This window comes from Miniopterus schreibersii (genome assembly GCF_964146895.1).
Source record: "Miniopterus schreibersii genome assembly, chromosome: 4".
Classification (NCBI taxonomy): Eukaryota; Metazoa; Chordata; class Mammalia; order Chiroptera; family Miniopteridae; genus Miniopterus; species Miniopterus schreibersii.
The window spans coordinates 80,256,452-80,276,097 of record NC_138105.1 but is presented as its reverse complement, the minus strand read 5'-3'; the positions used below and the strand labels follow the sequence as shown (position 1 = coordinate 80,276,097).

Sequence of the window (19,646 nt, the reverse complement as noted above, 5' to 3'; positions counted from 1 at the left end):
AAGAGGGTCTTCAAGTAGACAGCAGGCACCTAGCCAGTTGCCTTCCTCTGGGTGTCAGGGCCTCGGGGGCCTGGGACCTGGGCTGCTCCAGCAACAGCCTGGCTCATCTGAGAAAAGCTCTTCCCAAGTCCCACACCCAGGGTCAAAGGCCCTGAGACAGAAACACAAAGAGGGTAGCAGTCTCCTGACCCCTTTCCTTTTCCTGCCCCAGGGCAGGCGCATTTGGGGGTGGGGTGGCAAATCTTAAGGAGACCCTCGTGGGAATTTCTCTTGAGTGGACTTGGGAAAGAAGTTGAGCCGAGCAGCCTGCACTTTTCCGTAACACCCCGCTTCTTCCCGTCCAGCCAAGGAGAGGTGCCACCTCTACTGCGAGTCCAAGGAGACGGGGGAGGTGGTGTCCATGAAGCGCATGGTGCATGATGGGACGCGATGCTCCTACAAGGATGCCTTCAGCCTCTGCGTGCGAGGGGACTGCAGGGTGAGTGTCCTGGCGCCAACGTGGAAAGCTCAGGGTCTCTGCTTCCAGGGGGTTTTGAGAGGACTCGTGCAGAGTGTTAGAAACAGCACCTGGAGCAGGGCAGACTCTCAGAAAATGTTGGCCTGCCCCACTTCTGTGCTGGAAACTCTCAGCCCTGAGTATGCCTTGGCGCAACATGGGAACTTGGGGCTCCTCCTGAGAGATTATAATTCTTAGGTTGAGGCTGGGGCCCAAAAGTATGACTTTTATGAGCTCCCCAGGTGATTTCAATACACACAGTCCTTGGGTGACCCCTTCGAAGCACTGCCACATTCTGACACTCCAATGGGCACTGAATAGCTTACTCTGACCGGGGTGGCCTCCCATGGCCTCATTGGTTTGGTTCTTTGTAGAAATGCCTGCTGTGTTTTCTGTTGTCATTCTTATGTCTTTGGCTTCAGTCTTAGGCTGACACAAGAGACCACTGCGGGGTAACCTCAGCGTACAGTAGTAACTGAACACAGACTTGCCCCCGCCAGACTCCCTAGCAACAACTGGAAGCCTCTGTAGTTTGTGTAGACAGGACTGAGTGTAGGTGCCATAAAGACTGACTCCCCTCAGGGGTCTCTGGCAGAGAACCTGGCAGAATGCAGACACCCCTGGAGGAGGAGGTGAGGCTGGAAGCACAAGGAGGTGGGGTGCGAGGCAGCCGAGACATGCTCAGGGCTTCTCTCCGCTCATGTAGGACCACAGCCTAAGGTGAAGGAAGCTCCTGTAGGACTCAGGAGCAGGCGTAGGAGGGGGCTGGCTCAGCCTGACCCTTGCAGGGAGGCCAGGCCACACAGCCTGCTCAGACAGTGAACCCAAATCTTCAGAGATGAAGGCAACAGTGTTCCCTCTGTACCTGCGGGGCTTTGATTTATGGAGGTGACAGCGAGGACACAGAGAGGCCAATGCCATTGAAAGGAGAATTTATTACTTATGTTTCCCAAGAGAAGGGCATGCCATGCCTTGCAGGGCCACATGGGGAAGCACCAGGTTTGGTTGAGAGGCAGAAAGGGGCAGGAGAAGCCTAAGCCAGAACTTTCCTTGGGGTTCCTGTGGGAAAGGCAGGGCAGGGGAAACAGTTTAGGATCAGCCTGTTTGAATAACTGTGGCAGGCTTCAGTTATAGGGCTCCCTCTAGTTGCCTGCTGCCTGGCCCTGGGACAACTTGGGGAAGGAGAAATATTGTTCTGATGTGTGAGAGATAAAGCAGGTAGCTGAGAGACTGGCAGGCTTCCATCTTAAAGGCGGGCTCCCAAACTAGCCCTTTGCCATCTCTAAGAACTGGCTAGCCCTTCGACATCATAAGACACAGGAAATTAAAAAAAATATATGACTGATACAGGCAGTAAGCATGGGAAACATTTAGTAGTAAGAAAAGCTTTAAATGGCAGCTCTGAAATGGTGGCAAACATAACGAAGAAGTCAGAGCACTAATTTACCATCTTAGTGTGAGCAACTAGCTTAACTCCTGACATTGACGATTGAAGAAGAGGTTAAGTATTTCATTAATTAATGGTGATTTGGAATGGTAACAGCAAGCTGACAACTTTTACATAATTAGAACAAACATATATTTACATTTATATATCCTCATATTGCAAAATTTAGAAAGCAGAGGAAACAGAAAGGAAAAATTAAAACACAAAAGACATGAGTAGTAGTAAGATGAACGATATGACTCCTGACACTACAGGTGAATGTCAGACTCTTATTTTAAAATTTTCTAATATTAGGTCAAAAAATAATATCTAAGTGGATGCTGTCAATTAGGGAATATCATAACACAATGACTCAGGAAGGTTAAAAGTAAAATGACGTTAAAAGAGGGTTCAAGCCCAGCTAGTGTTGCTCAGTGGTTGAGCATTGACCCAAGAACCAAGAGATCACCTGTTTGATTCCCGTCAGGGCACATGCTCAGGTTGCAGCTCGATCCTCAACAGGGGGCGTGCAGGGTCGATCCCGGGTCAGGGCACTTACAAGAATCAACCAATGAAATATAAAAAAAAAATGGAACAACAAATCGATGTTTCTCTCTCCCCCTTCCTCTCTCTCTAAAAACAAAGAAAGAATGCCTGAGATTTTGAAGGGATTTGTAGGGAGGAAAAGATAAATGATGTTTTGATTTTGCTTATAAAGATTTAACTAGCCAAATTGCTGTAGATGGCTTCGGAGAAAAAAAATTCTTACATTTGGAAAATAAGGATCAAAAAACACTAATATTTCATATCAAAAGTCATAAAAATTGTAATCGCCCTTATCAGTTCATTCATTCCCATGTTATTAATCCTAGCTGATCTTGGTCTTCTTGTGAGCAGTTTTAGGAATCCGGTTTTTCCTTAGAGTTCTGCAAACCTCTTCCCAGTTCAGTGTTACTTTTGTAAAGTTATAGTCTCTTTGAGGATGAAACACATGTGGTAGGAATATTTTTTGCCAAAGCATCAGAGTAAAACAGTAATTGTCTGCAAATGACAAAAGACTTAAAAGTGGCCATAGTTGCCCTGCCAGTGTGGCTCAGCGGTTGAGCATCGGCCTAGGATCCAGGAGATCGGGGTTCAATTCTGAGTCAGGACACATGCCCGGGTTGCGGACTCGATCCCCAATGGGGGCGTGCAGGAGGCAACTGATCAGTAACTCTCATCATTGATGTTCCTTTCTCTGTCCCTCTCCCTTCCTCTCTCTGAAATCAATAAAGATTTTTTTTTTTTTAAAAGGCCATAGTTAAAGACCTGGTTAGTTCACATATATACATGTAAAGAATGTAATAGACTTTGACTATATATAAACCTTTCTCAAGATCCCTCTTCCACAAACCTGCAACATACATCTACATTTTTATTTTCATCCCACCCTTTTCTTTAAACAATCATTTTATTTTAGGACAAAATTTCTTTTTCTTTCTTTACCAGAAAAAATACCCATGTCCTTTATATTCCTTCTTATCCAAAAAACACATTTTGTTCACCTTTCATCAACAGAAGTGCATCTCCCTGCTCCATGCCTTCTACTGAAAACATGTCCTGCTTTCTACACACAGTGATTTTGTTTCATTCTTATTATTTTTTGTAAAATAAATAAATGACCACAGCTCTTTTGTGAATTACTTTTGGCAAGGTAACTTGTACAGTGGTTTGCGTTTTTAAAAGACCACTTATTTTTCTCTCTTCAGTGCCTGTGGGCAAGGTTCAGGTTAGCTCCTGAATGTTTATATTTTAAAGGCGTGAGAAGAGACATAACTTTACCAGGACATGTTCAAATTTTAAGAATTTTATGTAATTTTTATAACATATTAATAACATATCTACATAAATATAACAAGATGTTCTGCATTATCTGTTTTACAGTGCTTCCCATGTAATTCGACATACCAATAAGCCTAATTAGTTTAACATTCCCCTTTTATAAGGAGCGAGAGCAAATCTTTAAGGAGCTCGGGGGGCCTCTGGAGCATTATTCCCAGGTCAGTAAGACTTAATTTAGAATCTGATCTTGGAAAGCTCGTCAAACAAGTCAACAGTTTAAAAACATTTGGTCAAATAGAATCATAGGTTATTGTAGAATAATACTTTAGTTACTAATTTAATCGTAGTGGCACAATTCACCTCATTAGCATAAGAAAAGGCCACTGAAGCTCTCAGCACAGGGAATTCCTAGCAGTTTAGGAGCTTCTGTGCCAGAAATGAAGACCAAATATGTATTTATTATAAATCACAATATCACAACTACCCTGGCCTGAACGGGGGTTTCGCCCACTCCTCCTCCTCTCCAGTGTCCCCCTCAGCATCACCTCCATCCCTCACTGAGGTCACGCTCTGTGCCAAGCAGCATATGACTATTTACAGGGACTGCCTCCTCTCACCCTGACAATATCCCTGACAGGGTGGGTTGCTCTGACTGCATGCTACAAATGTGGGTACAAACTCAGAGTTCCTCTAAGGCTGCATGGCCAAGAAGTGGCAGACCTAATGCTTTCAGCTCAGACTTCTATGCTTTGAAATATCAACCCCCACCCCCAGTTTATCATGTTCCCTTCCTTTGTTAATTTTTTCCCTCATGTTCATTTTATTGTTGGTTTTCACCCTGTTCACTGCCAAAATTAATTCAAAAGGCTTATGATCATATAGATCAATAAAACCAAAAGTTGTTAACTTCTATCTACACATTCAAAAATGATGCTCGAATCGCTGTTCTGTAGCCCTTTCATGATTTAGAGCCCCTGTCCTCAAAGGTCCTTGTAAGACAAAAGTCCGAAATTGAAGAGCAAAGGGAGAGGTAGAGGGTCTCTCCAGAGGTGGTGGTGGTAGGAGGAGGATCTTGAGGTGAGAATTGGCTTTGAGCTTCCTGGCAACCAGGGCAAAGAGGAAAACATGCAGTGGTATGGCACACTTTAGGGCAGGCACAGGGAAAAGACCAGCTCAGAGGAGAGGTGATTTTCCCTGCTAAGCTAGGAAAGCTGTGGGTGTGTATATTGGTATGAAAGTGGCCTCAGGCCATTCACATTACAGGGGCTGCTCCTTTCTAGTTTCTGTGGCCCTGGGAATGGTGTGCTGCCAGGGCTTTAGAGAGTAAAAGAACCTGAATTTATTACTGCCTCTACCAGGTGACCCTGGGCAAAGGAATGTCCCCACTCAGTGTGGAATAATTTTTGCCACTGGAGTGGGCAGTGTTGAGAGTATTTGTTGAGAGTCTTACCGGATCGGGTCTGGGCCGGGAGTGGGTCTGTCTCAGGCCCACCAGTAGCATTTGGGTTCTTGACTTCATGTAGGAAAGATTTCACAACTTGAGTCCTGGTTGTTTTGAGAGTATGTGTATTAAAACTGGGGGCAGTGAAACAAAGGAAAGGCTTAAGGTAGAAGAAGCAACAGGAGAAAGTCAGAGAAAAAGGGGGCCTTGAAGACAGGTTCAGAGGGTAAGCCCAGGATGAGCTGCCACTGCCCACTGCTGCCCTGGTTGCAAGTCTCGTGGGGTCCCTTAGAGTTTAGTAGGGGAAAAGAAGCAGAGATACAGGGCGTGGGCATGCTCTAGCGAGAGCACTGTGACTCCTTTGTCTTGAGGCTTTTTTTCTTTATTGTTGAAAGTATTACAGATGTCCCCTTTTTTTCCCCATTGACCCCCTCCTTCCTGCATGTGCTCCCCCCTGGCCCCAGGCCTTCTCCAAACTATTGTCTGTGTCCATGGGTTATGCATATATGCTTATAAATTCTTTGATTAATCTCTCCCCACCCATCCCCATACCCACCCACCCCCTACCTTCCCTCTAGATCTTGAGACTTTTACTCTCTTTGGCCAGTAGGAATCTGAGGGGAGATCTCAGGGGAAGGTCTTAACAGAATATTCATTAGCTTTTCTTTTCAGATGTTTCCTTTAATATGTTGATTCATCAAAATGTGTGTGTATAGAGGGGTCAGGGTTATATTCTTGTTAGTTTTATTTATTTATTATTTATTTTTTTATTTATTTTTAAAATATTTTTTAATTGATTTCAGAGAGAGGAAGGGAGAGGGAGAAGGAGAAGGAGAGATAGAAACATCCATGATGAGAGAGTCATTGATCGGCTGCCTCCTGCACAACCCCTACTGGGGATCAAGCCCACAACCAGGGCATGTGCCCTGAAATGGGAATCAAACCTCAATCTCCTGGATCATAGGTCGATGCTCAACCACTGAGCAACACCAGCCAGGCTAATTTTATTTTTAAAAAACATTATTGAAGAGGGACCAAGACCAAGGCTGTTCTGTCTAGAATGTGCAAACAATTTGTTCCTGTCTTTGGTTAGGGAAGATAAACCTTGTGATTTATTAGCTTGCTGTAAATTGCTCAAATCATTTGGCCTTGTTTAATTGTTTTGTCTGTTTCCCTTTTTCCACTTGCCAAGGAATTTCCCTAGCTTCTTACTATCCTGCCACAAGAGAATGAAGGCAAAAGTATTTCCACCAATTCTTGTCACCTCCTGTCTAGACACCTGAAGACAGACTAAAGAGTACATTGTGTTCCTGTGGGCAATGTGAAGGCTGGGACATCCAGGCCTAAGCTGTGGGTGGGAGCCCAGGAGGGGCTGCTGCTGAGATTGCACTGTGTGGCCCTGAGACAAGGGGCAAAGACCAGATCTAAGTTACAGCCCTCAGGACAGAAAAGTTTATTTTGAGGCCAGCTTGCTGAATTAGGACAGTCTCAGGATGTGGCCCCATTAGGCTGTGCAGAGCCCTCTGAAGTCATACTGTCTAGATGAGTGAATGAGTGAGGGGAAGTGGCTCTTCCTCAGGTGGGCACATAGGGTCTCTCTTGCTCCAAAGTCCTGTCTCTTTCCCTTGCATTGGGAACAGCTAAGAAGGGATGTGCAGGGAACAGGTGCTAATGCCCTGAGGGCACAGATCAAGCCAGAACCCTAGTGGGGAGGGGGATCTCCGTGTACACTGCAACCCCCCTTCCCCCTCACAGAAGGTGGGTTGTGATGGAGTAATCGGCTCCAGCAAGCAAGAAGACAAGTGCGGTGTGTGTGGAGGGGACAACTCCCACTGCAAAGTGGTCAAGGGCACATTCACTCGCTCACCTAAGAAGCTGGGTGAGTGAGCCTCTCCCTCTGGCCCTGGGGCCTGAATGTCTACAACACCTGCTGGGTGGAAGTGGGACAAACTTGTCCTTGGGGCTCTGTCTGGATTCATGACTCTTGGCTGGGGGAAGGATCTAAAAGGGTGAGGTGGGAGAACCTCAGGACAGCTTGAGCCAGGCTCCAGGGTGGGTGGGAGACAGGGAGAGTGGGGGCCCAGGTGAGGAGTCAGGACAGAGGATGCCAGAAGATAGGTGCACAGGGTGGGTCTCAGACATCTATTTGAGGGCAGGGGCCTGCGGAGGCCACCCCTCCCGTCTTCTAGAGCTGTGGGGCAGCTATGGGTCCCTTTCTCCCTGCCCCTTAGCCCCTGCCCACAGCTGGCTGTCAGCAAGATGTCTTTGCATTGCGAAGCGCAGGCTGCTTCCTCTCTGGGTGGGCGGTCAAGGCCCATGATACACTGGGGCCTCTGGAGCTGCCTTCGAGAGCAAGGCCCTCCGTGCATTTCTGCACCCCGGCAACCCCTCTCCTCTCACTTGGCTTTGTCTCCCCACATCCCAACAAAGGTTACATTAAGATGTTTGAGATCCCGGCAGGAGCCAGACACCTGCTCATCCAGGAAGCAGACACTACCAGCCATCACCTGGGTGAGTCCCGCAGCCCAGGAACGGAGCAGATCCACAGCCTGGCTCTACTGGGTATGGGCGGAGCCCCTGGGGGGTCAGAGGCCTGACTGGAGGGCCCCACCTCCCTGTCCCTGGCTCAGCCCACATCGTGGACCTTTTCTGGATTCACCTCTTGATGGAGAGGCCACGTGTTTGGATCAGAGGGCTCCTGGCAGCAGCTGTGGAGGGATATGTGTCACATACACCCAGCCCACAGAACGATGACTCCCCATCTCAAGGCTAAGGGGGACTGCCCCCACTACCCACTGGAAGGCAGGCAAGTCTGCAAGCAGCAGAGTCCTGAGTAGCCCCACATACCAACCACAGGGCCTGAGGCGGGCTGGAGGATGGCCTCATACAGTATATTTGCATGTTTTCCATTAGTGTAATTTTAAATCCCTAGGATTCTATCTGGAGTAGAGATTTCTGGCCACTCTTGAAATGTTGGCTGTTCCAACAGCTCTGGGTGCCCCTTCCCAAGTGGGAACCCCCTGCCGGTGGGACTCTGCACACCGAAGTTGCCCAGAGCCCCTTTTAGGGGCTCTACCCATCCTCACCCCCTCCCCAGAAAGGCATCTGAGCCCAACCTCCTGGGCAGTCATGGGGCCTGAGAGTGATGCAGGGGGCTGCTGGGAGGATCCTGAATAAGTCCCTTTCCCCAATTTGGGGCCCACCTTCTTCCCTGTCCCGTGGAGGCCAGACTGGTTCCGGATGTCACCATCAGCATCCCTGCTGACACATGACAAAGACCACTTTCTTTTAATACTCACTTTCCTTTTATTCTTATTTTAAGAAGAAACTTTATATTGCTACCCAAAATGCAAAACCAGTACTACTTGCCTTAAACAGAAGGCAAATATAAAAGTCGGTTCCTGCCTGAGCCGGTTTGGCTCAGTGTTTAGAGCCTCAGCCCATGGACTGGTCCTGGGTTGGATTCCAGCCGAGGGCACATCCCTTGGTTGCGGGCTCGATCCCCTGCCCTGGTCAGGAGGCAACCAATCAATCGATCTCTCTCTCTCTTTCCCCCTTCCACTCTCTCTGAAAAGCAATGGAAAAAATATCCTCGGGTGAGGATTTTTTTAAAAAGTCAGTTTCCCCAAAAAAAGACTGCTAAAGACTCTAGGTCCCAGGCCCTCTCTCTGCAGGAGAGGAGAGTTAGTGACAAGTGGAGGACCTGTGGCACCTACTGAGGCTCACACTGTGATGTGGACAACAAGTTATAGGAGACTTGTGTAGGGAGTTATTTCCTCACTCTGTGCCCTGTCTGTGGGCTCCCTAGTCACCCAGCAGCTCCCCAGTGCCTCCTTCCACACTCTGGGAGTGTGGGGCTTCCTGTCCAGCTGGGTCCTCAGCTCCTAGACATTCTTTGCAGATGCCCAGTGACCTGAGTGGTCCTCCAGCCAGACCAAACCTCTTCAGGGGGTGGGGAACTGGTGGGGCCCTAGGCTGGGCCACTGTTACAGATGGGGTAGGGAGACTCTGCTTTGCAGCTGGACATATGCTCACCTCATGGCAGGAAGCCCCCACCCCAACCCTGTGCCTGAGTGTCCAGCAGATGCCCTGCTGGGGGTTGAGGCGGGGAAGGCAGGGGCTCTGGGTGCCTGCTCCAAGGGGAGGTAGCCTTGATAGCTGTTGAACCACTTCTGAGCAGAGCCCCTGCTCCCCCGTGGCCTGTAGGGGCAGATCCGGGAAAGGACCCTGGCTGGGCCTGGCACAAAGGCACGAATTCCGGCTGAGTGGCAAAGGGAATGCCAGGCTCTCAGGTGATTTGGGTTGTCTGGCAGGGACATTCCCTGCATCTGCCCAAACCAGTGTGCCCTTCCAGCCTCCCCGCAGTATGCCTGGGTCTTGCCCCAGTAATCGTGGTGGGGGCTCCCTTTTGCCATTTTCAGCTGTCAAGAACTTGGAGACAGGCAAGTTCATTTTAAATGAAGAGAATGACATAGATCCCAATTCCAAATCGTTCATTGCCATGGGTGTGGAGTGGGAGTACCGGGATGAAGATGGCCGGGAGACACTGCAGACCATGGGCCCCCTTCATGGCACCATCGCTGTGCTGGTAAGTCCCCAGGCCAGGGGGCAAGTGGCCACAGGGTAAGGGGTGGAGCCTCCTGCCACACTTGGAACAGCCTTTCTGGCCTGTCCTTTGGACCAAGGATTTCCATTTGTGTGTCAGAGTGAGGAACAGACACAGAGCTGCCAGTCGGGCCTCTGAGCCCTAAGTCACCCCAGGGTGACCTCAGGCACCCTCCCCAGTAAGGGTTTTGGTTTCCTTGTTGAATGAGATTTATAGCCACTTTTCATCATGCTCCTTCACATCTGCCATCAAATCCAAGTCATGCCGCACCCTGGGAGTGATGGAAGGGGCTCAGGATATTAGGCCACCACACCCAGGTTACTCTAGACTTTGTTCCTGAGCAAGACTGCACCCCAGGTCTCTGGAGTTCAAGACCCCAGGCTGCTCCTGGTTATGGGAGTAAAGAGGGGGTTTTGGTTTTGTAATCACTTTTTAAAAACTAATTTTAATTGCATAAGTAATACATTTTGTCATAAAAAAATCAAAATACTACAGATAAGGCTAAGGTGAGCTCACAGTGGTGGGGGTAGTCACCCAGGCCCCAGTACCTCATCCCCAGGGAAGCACTCCACTTGCTCCACCTGCAGGGACTGTCACCCCCAGATGCTGTTGGTGACCTGCCTGCCAGTGCACGTGCACGTGGGCCTCAGGACCTGCGATTTCTGTATTGGTAAATTCGCCTACTTGCTAAAATGTATCTGTAATCCCCAAATCAAAACTCAAAGTGATTTCATTGCCATTTGCAGACAAGTGCAGAGCAGTGAAAAAATTGTCACCTTGACATGTATGTCCCAGCTGAGGTGGAGCCAGGTGACACTGCTTGTTTTAAGCAAATGTCCTTTTCACAATGTATTTAGTGCCACATTTTTTTTTCACATTTTTGTGCTTTAATGGGATGATTTCACTGTTTAAAATGGTCCCAGGTGGAATGCTGAAGCACTTTGTGCTGTTCCCAGGGGCGAGAAGCTGCAGGGTGGGTGTCCTATGGAGCCAGTGCAGCCTGTTAGAGGAGCTTCCTGCAGGCCTGAGTTACAGGGCGCTGGCCAGGAGTCAGATGGCAGGGAATTAACAACGTATATTAAGTAAGGGGTCTTTAAATAGAAGATGCATAAACTAAGGTTACATGTTGACGGTTGATGAAAATGTCATGACCAGAACCTCGCAGGACCCTAATCTGTGATCCCTGTGAGCAGTGGTTCAGTGCTGGGACTTTGTAGAACATGATGACCTACCGAGAATGAGACTGGGCTGTAAATGTGCCTCAACTGACCTTTCTAAACCGGCTTAGCGGAGGTAGAGAGTTGGGCAGGCACATTCACGGCCTCGCTGGGGCACAGGTCATCCCACAGGGAGATACCCGGATCTCGCTGACGTACAAGTACATGATCCACGAGGACTCACTCAACGTGGACGACAACCAGGTCCTAGAAGATGACTCCGTAGGCTACGAGTGGGCCCTGAAGAAATGGTCTCTGTGCTCCAAGCCCTGCGGCGGAGGTGAGGGGGCTTCTTGGGTTGGGGCCCCAGAGGAAGCCTAGGCTGAGTGGGAAGGGTCTTCTGGGTGAGGGGCTTCCTGAGCCCCCAGTGCCCTGCTGACTGCCCAGCCAGAGGCATGTGCCAGGTCTGAGAATATTGGCCCCAGGGAGGCTGAGGCAGTGATAGCTGTGTCTGAGTGACAAAGGCTAGCCCTGCCTTGGAAGGAGCAGAAGGTGAGCAGGAAGGAGGTCTTCAGGGCAGCAGGCCAAAGGCAGCCAGAGGGCATGTGTGGGGCTTGGTTGATGCCAGCACAACCTACATCAGTGTGGGTGGCTGGAGGTTGCTGCAAGGGTGACTTGGATGGGTTACTATGGCATCACAAAGCAGGGCACAGGGAAGACGTGGGCTGTGCTGGAGCCCTCTCTGCAGTGGTCCCTCCTTATGTTCATTCAGAAAGGCCTCCCAGACCTTCCCAGGGCAGTGCTGGGTACAGAGGGGTCCCTCCTGCTTCAGACATCAAGGAGTCACAGTTGGGTGGGACATGCAGGTTTACAGAAAGTCCTGATTTGTCCAGAGTGGACACTACTCCTGGAAGGTGAATGAGATCAGAGAGAGAAGATAGCTCAGCCTGCAGGAGCAGGTGGCTAGGACAGACCTCCCTCAAATGCCTAAAAAGTATTGGCTGAGAGGGTGGGTCACCCACTCCCCAGCACTGACAGATAGAAGGCTTTCCTTTCCAGTGCTTCCGCCCGGGTAATGGTGTCCCCAGCCTCCTGTTGAGCCTCCCCAACCCTGATGGATTTCATCTGCATGTCCTGTTGATTCTTGCTTCTGCATAGCTCTTGGACCCATCTGCTGTTCCCATCTTCCAAGCCCTGGCACTCACCTCGCTCCCTCCCAGGCCCTGTGTGTTCATTTGCCCCCAGAGTGACCTGTTAAAGGGCAGATCAGATCATATCTCTCCCTGGTATCATAGCCTTCAGCAGCTCCCTCTGCTCTTAGCATAAAAAACAATTCTCGTCATGACCCCCAAGGTCCAGGCAACTTGCTGACCTTTCCCACTGCTCACTAGGCCCTGGTCACCCTGGCCTTAGGTGCTTCTCCTGGACACACCACGCTCCTGCCTTAGGCCCTTTGCACAGCCTGTCTCCTCCTCCAGGAGCCCCTCCACTGCCTTCCCACTAAACAATACCCCGCATCCTCTACTTACTGTGATGCATCCAGATACCCGGACTATATCAGGCTGCCCCAACATATTCTCTTATGTCTTGCCCACTAAGCTGAGGTTTTGTGACTTTGGCACTGCTGACACCTTGGTCTCTGTAATTCATTGTTGTGGGGCTGTCCTGTGCATTGTAGAATTCTGAGCAACACTCCCCCAGTCGTGACAGCTAAGTGTTCCAGACATTTCCAGATGTCCTTTCATGCAAAATCACGCCCAGTTGAGAACTGCTGCACTAAACTGTGGTGGGAGGAAACTTTGCAGGACTTGTTCCTATGTTTAGCCAACTCCTGGGTCATGCTAGGTCCTCGGTACATATTAATTTAAGATGGAGCAAATGGCTAAGCAATGGGAAAGGAAATGAACCCTTCCCTCTTGCCCCAGGAGACTAGCCAGGGGACCAGGGAGAAGGTGGTCACTCTCCCTGGCCTCTCACTGTCACTCGGCCTAGGATGCTGGGAGGACACTGGGCTAGATATCTCCAAGACCTGGCTTGGGCACACTGCCCCACCCTTCCCCCACCCCATCAGAAAGTTGGGAAGAACTGGCCAAAGCTGCAGGTGAATCCGCCCCTTTGAGCCCCATGGAGGGGCCACATCAGCCCATTGAGCCCCCTCGAGCTCTCATCTTCAGGGTCCCAGTTCACCAAGTATGGCTGCCGCCGGAGACTGGACCTCAAGATGGTTCACCGAAGTTTCTGCGACGCCCTCACGAAGCCCAAAGCCATCCGCCGGGCTTGCAACCCACAGCAGTGCTCCCAGCCCATGTGAGTGCCTGGGGATGCCCAGCTCCCTGGCCCCCAGCCTCCAGGTCCCACTAGAGGGAGTAGAGGACAAACCCCCAGGGCTCCCACAGAGGGAGGTATGGGATTTGAGCCACCCCCAAGGCAGGGGGTGTGGCTCCCAGCCTTATATTCCTCGAGATGTTTGATGGATTTCTTTGTTAATCACCATGTTTTGTGGAATCTAAGAGACTGCACCCCTGCTTCAGACTTGCAAACATGAGACACTACTGTGCATCTTAGAGATGACGAGTGGTAATGCTCAGACAGGGAAATTGAAGCTCAGGATACAGGGCTAGCTTCTGGTCCTGTGGGAGGTATTTCCAAGACAGCCCATAGCAGTGGCGGCATCCTTGACCTCCAGTCCCAAGGTCTGGCAGGGCTGCATGTCTGGACCCTGAGCAGGGAAGACAGTTTGGTACTAGGAGGGAGCATGCGGGGTTGGGTACTAAGGGAGTTGACACTGCTGCCCAGAAGCGTCAGTGATGTCAGCAGAAGCTGAGGTCAGAGGGCAGAGCCAGAGCCACAGAAGGGACAGAGACTGACAAGGTCCCTCAGGCCTGGGCTGTCCATGGCCAGCCCTGCCAGGGCTCCCAGCAGTGGACATGTGTAGGGTTCATTGTTTGCAGGACCTCGGGCAGGAGCACAGCAAACCTAGGGGGCTTCTTTGTGAGAATAAGGAAGGCCTGGGGGAGCAGGAGGCCTGCCTTCTGGCCACTGAGGCCAAAGGGGTCTGACATGTGCCCCTCTGCCCTGGCAGATGGGTCACGGGTGAATGGGAGCCGTGCAGTCAGAGCTGTGGGCGGACAGGCACGCAGGTTCGCTCTGTGCGCTGCATGCAGCCGCTGCACAACAACACCACCCGCCCTGTGCACGCCAAGCACTGCAACGATGCGCGGCCCGAGGGCCGCCGGGCCTGCAACCGTGAGCTCTGTCCTGGTCGGTGGCGGACCGGACCCTGGTCCCAGGTAAGAAGGCCCTCTGGTACCCTGGCCCCCTGACCCTGTGTTTCTAGACCCCCAAACCAAGCTTGGGTGGGACTGAGGTTGCTGGGGCTTCCTACCTTTGTCTGGACTCAGTTCATGCCCTGGGCCACATCCTGTAGGTCTCAGGGCACCAGTGGTACCATGCAATCAGTGCTCTGTTCTAAAGCCCAGTGGAATGTGTGTGCTCAGGGCCAGGGCTCCCATGTGCTATAGGCACCTGAAATCCCAGGAGGCTGAGGGCAGCATGGGCTCCAGTTTACTCGGAAGGCCCAGGTTCTTATCTCTGAAGGTGGATGTGTAGTCTAGAAGGCCAGCCAAGCTGGCAGGAGGGGCACAGATAAAGAAGAACTTAGACTTGGGCTGGAAAGAGTAATGAGGATGGTCTCAGGGACTGAGGAGCAGTTCTGGGGGCAGGTCTGAGCTGATGTGAGCACTGTGCCTCCAGCTCACAGCCAAGACCCGCCTTGGGGCCCATAATTCACTAGCAGGATTACAGGACTCAGAGGTTGGTGCACTTGTGGTTATGGGTTATTATAGGGAGAGCTCAGAGTATAATTAGGGGAGAAAAGAAGGGCATGGCAAAGGCCAGAGGAAGCCAGCACATGCCTCCAGGTGTCCCTTCCAGTGGATTCACCATGGATGCACCTAATTCTCCCAGCAATGACCTGCAGCAACAACACACATGAAGAACTACAATCCAGGAAACCACCAAAGCCTGGGTGTCCAGGGTTTTCACTGGGGATTAGCCACATAGGCAAACGGTGCCTGTGTCTGTGATGATGTCAGTTACTGAAGCTCCAGATCCCAGCAGGAAAGCAGGTGCCCACAGAAATCACATTGTTGGTACAGTAACTCAGTAACTCATAGCCTCAGTCAGGCATGAAAAACACTCTCACCAGACAGAGCATTCCATGGACTTGGTTCTCTGGAGCTGCCCAAGGGCCAGTCTTGCAAATAGACCTTTTCTGGGATGGTAGGGTTTGAGCAACCAGGTCTGCTGAGTCAACCCTTCCTCACACACAGGGCAAGGACTTGAGAATTATTCTTGTTCAGGGCTGGGCCAGTTGTGAGCCAAGCCAGGAGTCAGCGTGACTGCTCCTGCTGGCTCCTCCCCATGGAGAAGGCAGAGGTGGACAGGGGCTGGAGGGGCCATCAAGGGTGCTGGTAGTATAGAGCCCTGAGAGGGGGCAGGAGTGAGAGGAAGGTTAGAGGAGATGGTCCTCTGCCAAAGCCTCCTGGACTCAGAGCTTTCCCTGTAGTCCTCAGTGCACAGCAGGTTTTTCTGGATCTCGGGTCTCCTAAAGTTAGAGCATTCAGAAATGCCAGGCCGTACATAATCGCTCTTTAACTCACAATAACTCCAAGACATAAGCATGTATGTCCCCTCTTCAGAGCCCAAGGAGACTGAGGCAGCCACCCGAGGCTGGGGTGAGGCTGGGTCAGCCTCTAGTCCCCACTCCCCCCCCTGCCCCTCACCACCTCTCACGTGTTATGGGATCACATGCGTGCGAGAGCTCTTCCAGGCCCACAGCATGGGAGGTGGGCCCTAACTGGTGACTCTCCACCTGCAGTGCTCTGTAACCTGTGGCAATGGGACCCAGGAGCGGCCAGTGCTCTGCCGCACAGTGGATGACAACTTTGGGATCTGCCAGGACGAGCGACCTGAGACAGCAAGAATCTGCAGGCTGGGCCCCTGTCCAGGTAAGCCCTCTGCTGCCATGTTCCCTGAGCCACAGTGTGCAAACCCCAAGGCCAGGGGGTTGGTCCAGGCAAATGCTCTTCCCACAAGTGGCCCAGACTCAGCATCCCTGACCTTGAAGTAGAAGTTGAGGCCTCCCAGGCCAGGGCTGGGTCCTTTCCATAGTGGAGAATGTAAGGAACTGCTCATCTCCAGGCCAGGCCAGGCCCTGATGAAGGATGGAGTGGACTCAGCCCATCCCTGCCTTCCTGACACTTCCTGTTGGTCTAAGAGATGGAACCAGACTCACAGTCACCACACAGCGGGGCTCAGCCAGACAGGTGCCCTGTGCCTTCCGCAGAGAACAACCAGAATACTGGCTACATGCAGACACCTTGGCAAATGCTGGGCTTGTAACCTCTTTTGATCCCCGAAACAGCTCAAGATGTAGACCCCAGTACAAGTTCTGTCTATGGAGAAGGGAGCTCAGGAGGGTCAGGTGTGCCCTCCCCAGCTCAGGACAGGGGTGGTAGATCCAGATTCATTTGGTCCCTGTGTTCCTGGAGCAGGCAGTTTGTGTACTGCTCAGCCTGGGAGCCAGACCTGGTGTGGAGGAGCAGTGCACAGATCAGGAGGCCAGCAGGGCCTGTGTGCTATAGCTACTCCATAGCTGAGACCCGGCATGCATGGGAGAGGGGTAGAGAGACACAGGCCCATCTGTCATGAGGGAAACCCTTGAATGCCCTCTCGTTGCCCTTTCCAGGGACATCAGGTCTACGGAGCAGGGGGCGGGGGGAGCCCTCGCCAATGCCCCAGCAGCTGCAGTCCCCTTCTCTTCCCTCTAGGAAACATCTCCGACCCCTCCAAGAAGAGCTATGTGGTTCAGTGGCTGTCCCGACCGGACCCTGACTCGCAGGTCCAGAAGACTTCGTCAAGTAACCGGCCTGTTTATAACTCTGCCTCTGCCCTCCAGTGCATGCCCTGCGCCTTGTGGAGCTTGCCGTGGGCTCCCCTCCTCTCTTTCTATGGAAAACTCCCCTGACTCTTGCTGAGTGCTCTCGGTTGAATCTGTTTTTTCCTGGGCCTCTGTGCTCGGCCATCTCCTTCGGAGCCTCTTGGCTGCCTGGCCGGGAGGGCCAGCCTCACAGAGACAGGGCCCAGGCACTGGCCTCTTGTGGGGGGGGCTGGGACCTGGTTGGTGATGGCTTGTAAAGGGTCAAAGATCTGTCATGGTGCTGGAAGGGCCAGAGGCCAAAGTGCGAATGTGACCACTTGGTGACCTCCTCGCAGGGCCACAGCCCTCCAAGCTGGAGCTGCAGGTTGGAAGTCAAGGGGAAGCCTGCCCATCCCCTTTCAAATGCACCTACCACCCAGAGGCTGGGGGTCTCGAGGCCCACTGTTTTGTGCTGCCATCCTGGGTAGCCCGGCCCTAAGGGTCCAGCGTTATATCAGGGGGCTTCCCAGCTGCCTCTTCTGCTGCTGCTGCTGCTACTGCTGACCCTGTGCTGAGTGTGTCCTCCTGACTCGTGCGACTGTGGCCTGCTTCCTGTGGCCTTGATGTCCAACTCACACAGCCCTTGCCCCTATGCCCTGCCTCCCCAGGCGTGTTCAGGTCAAACGGAGGAGGCCAGGGATGTGTCCCTCCAGTGGGACATAGGGACACACCACCTCTCCCATTCTTTGTCCATTAGCTCCGATGGCCTTCTCTCATCATGCGCACATGATCCCGTCTACAGGGGTGAGAGAGTGAGAGACTGTCTGATGCGGATGCGGCCACCTGCCAGTATGAACAACTACAGAATTACCTCAATTTTTATTGCTTTTTTGCTTAGACAAAACTATGTAGAAAATGCCTTAAAGTTGAAAGGTAACAGAATTGGCTGCTAACTCCAGCTTCAGAGGGGGACACGATCCAGGTAGGAGGCCGGCACTGCAGGTCTAGGGGGAGGAGATCCGAGTTATCCACCTTTGGCCATGGATAAGGTTTCCCAAGCAGGTGGCCTGGCTCCCTGTGCCCCTCGGCCTGTCAGGGACCCAGACACTCTCAGGCCACCTGTGCGGGAAGGAGACCCACTGGCCAGGGGGCACTGACTGTTGCTGGAGCCCTCTCGGGCGCTCCCACAGCTCTGCCTTATTCCAGAGGGCAACACTCTTGGCCCTTCAAGTGACCCGTGTAGCATTCCCGCCGTCACTCCCACCACACCCCCAGGACTGCCCACCTGTGAATAGCAGCCCCCGCCACCGCCACCAGCCCTCCTGGCACTAATTACTGTTATGTAAATACTCGGTGTGTAACGCATACTAATTCTCACGACTGTTAACTTTCAACTTTGACTAGGCCATGCGAGTGACACGAGTGACTCTGGGAAGGTGCAATACGCTCCTGGGCATTGTTCTCTCTGTCTATATGCACTTTGGTTTATCAGGGATATTTTATTAGTGTTTTGTATGTATTTATGACGTATTATATAGGTGCCATTGTCGTTGCTTTTCCGGTGTTTTTTTTTTTTTTTTATGAGACCACGTGAGTGTGTGCCAAAGTGACTGTGAAAATGACCTTTTATTCTTACTAACGCTGGAAAGACTTCCTGTCATGCAGCCCACAAATAAACTCAATAAAAGTTCAGTGAAACCGGGTGCTTGGGTTCGGCCCGCTGCGGCCTGGCTCCTTCGCGTCCTCTCGTGGCTGACAGCGCATAGCGCTGCGATGCCCTTCTGTCCCGTTAGATCCTTGGTTTCTGATTCAGGCGGCTTGACTGCTCCCTTTCCCCTGCCAAACACAGGTGCTTAGGGTCCCTCTCCCACTGAGACATACCCCCTCCCCAGTAAAGACACCCCACTATGATTTTGAGTTTGGAACCATTCGTGCTAAACAAGCACCTCCAGGACCGTCTGTGTCCCCACCTCCTTGTTGGCGCTCCTACAGTCAGGAAGGGGCTCAGAGCCCATGGGGTGGACAAGCGAGGTCAGTCTCCGAGACAGTGCTGGTCCAGGTCACTGTGCCCTGAGCCACCATCAGGCCACCACCCTGGCTCCCAGAGCAGCTCTCAGCTCTCTGTTCAGGAAAGGAGTGGTGCCCATCTGGCCCAGGAGAGTCTGAGTCAGGGGAAAGGCAAGGCAGTGGTGGCTCTGGGCACCTGGCCTGTGACACTCATGAGTGTGTGTGCCCTCAGACACCACAGGTCCTGAGTGTTCATTCACCTTGCTAACCAGGACCAGACAGAAGGTCAGGGTCTAACAGGGACCTTCTCGCCTGGTGCCCAAGTGGTGCCCTGCCAGTGGGTAGGTATCTCATCTCCCTTTCCTGTGAAGGTGCCCCATGCAGGGAGGAGGGAGACGGTGAGAAAGTATGATGTGGGGTTACCATAAATCACGGATATGGGCCTCAGGGCACAGTGCCAAGCCCCAGGTGTCGGTTTGCAGGGTGGGGGTCATGGTAGTTGTGGCTGAGTCCAGCCTGCCCAGAGCTCTGGCCATTGAAAGGAATTCCAGCTCCAGAGAGACAAGGTGACCAAGACAACTCTATCTGACAGAACCACATCCATTCAGTCTCCTTTCCGAACAGATCAGGAGAAATCCCCACTACAAGGGCTCCCAGCTAGAGCTGCGGGCCACCCAGAGTGCCATGTGCTTGGGGACACCCAGGCGATGGAGGGCGTGGGCAGATGAGGGATGCCGCCCGCCCACTTCTTTAATTTGTCACACAATTTTTG

General features: G+C 51.9%; 1 protein-coding gene across 1 annotated transcript in view; it reads left to right on the top strand.

The window, feature by feature from the left end:
• The window catches only part of ADAMTS2 (ADAM metallopeptidase with thrombospondin type 1 motif 2), a 152,558-nt gene that overhangs the window by 125,021 nt on the left and 7,891 nt on the right, over positions 1-19,646 (top strand). Inside the window, exons 13-21 of the mRNA XM_081134337.1 lie at positions 345-478; positions 6,940-7,063; positions 7,615-7,695; positions 9,606-9,772; positions 11,128-11,287; positions 13,122-13,254; positions 14,030-14,237; positions 15,827-15,956; positions 16,779-16,868. Coding sequence (XP_080990463.1) covers positions 345-478; positions 6,940-7,063; positions 7,615-7,695; positions 9,606-9,772; positions 11,128-11,287; positions 13,122-13,254; positions 14,030-14,237; positions 15,827-15,956; positions 16,779-16,868 — 1,227 coding nt within the window. The remainder of the gene's footprint in view (positions 1-344; positions 479-6,939; positions 7,064-7,614; positions 7,696-9,605; positions 9,773-11,127; positions 11,288-13,121; positions 13,255-14,029; positions 14,238-15,826; positions 15,957-16,778; positions 16,869-19,646) is intronic.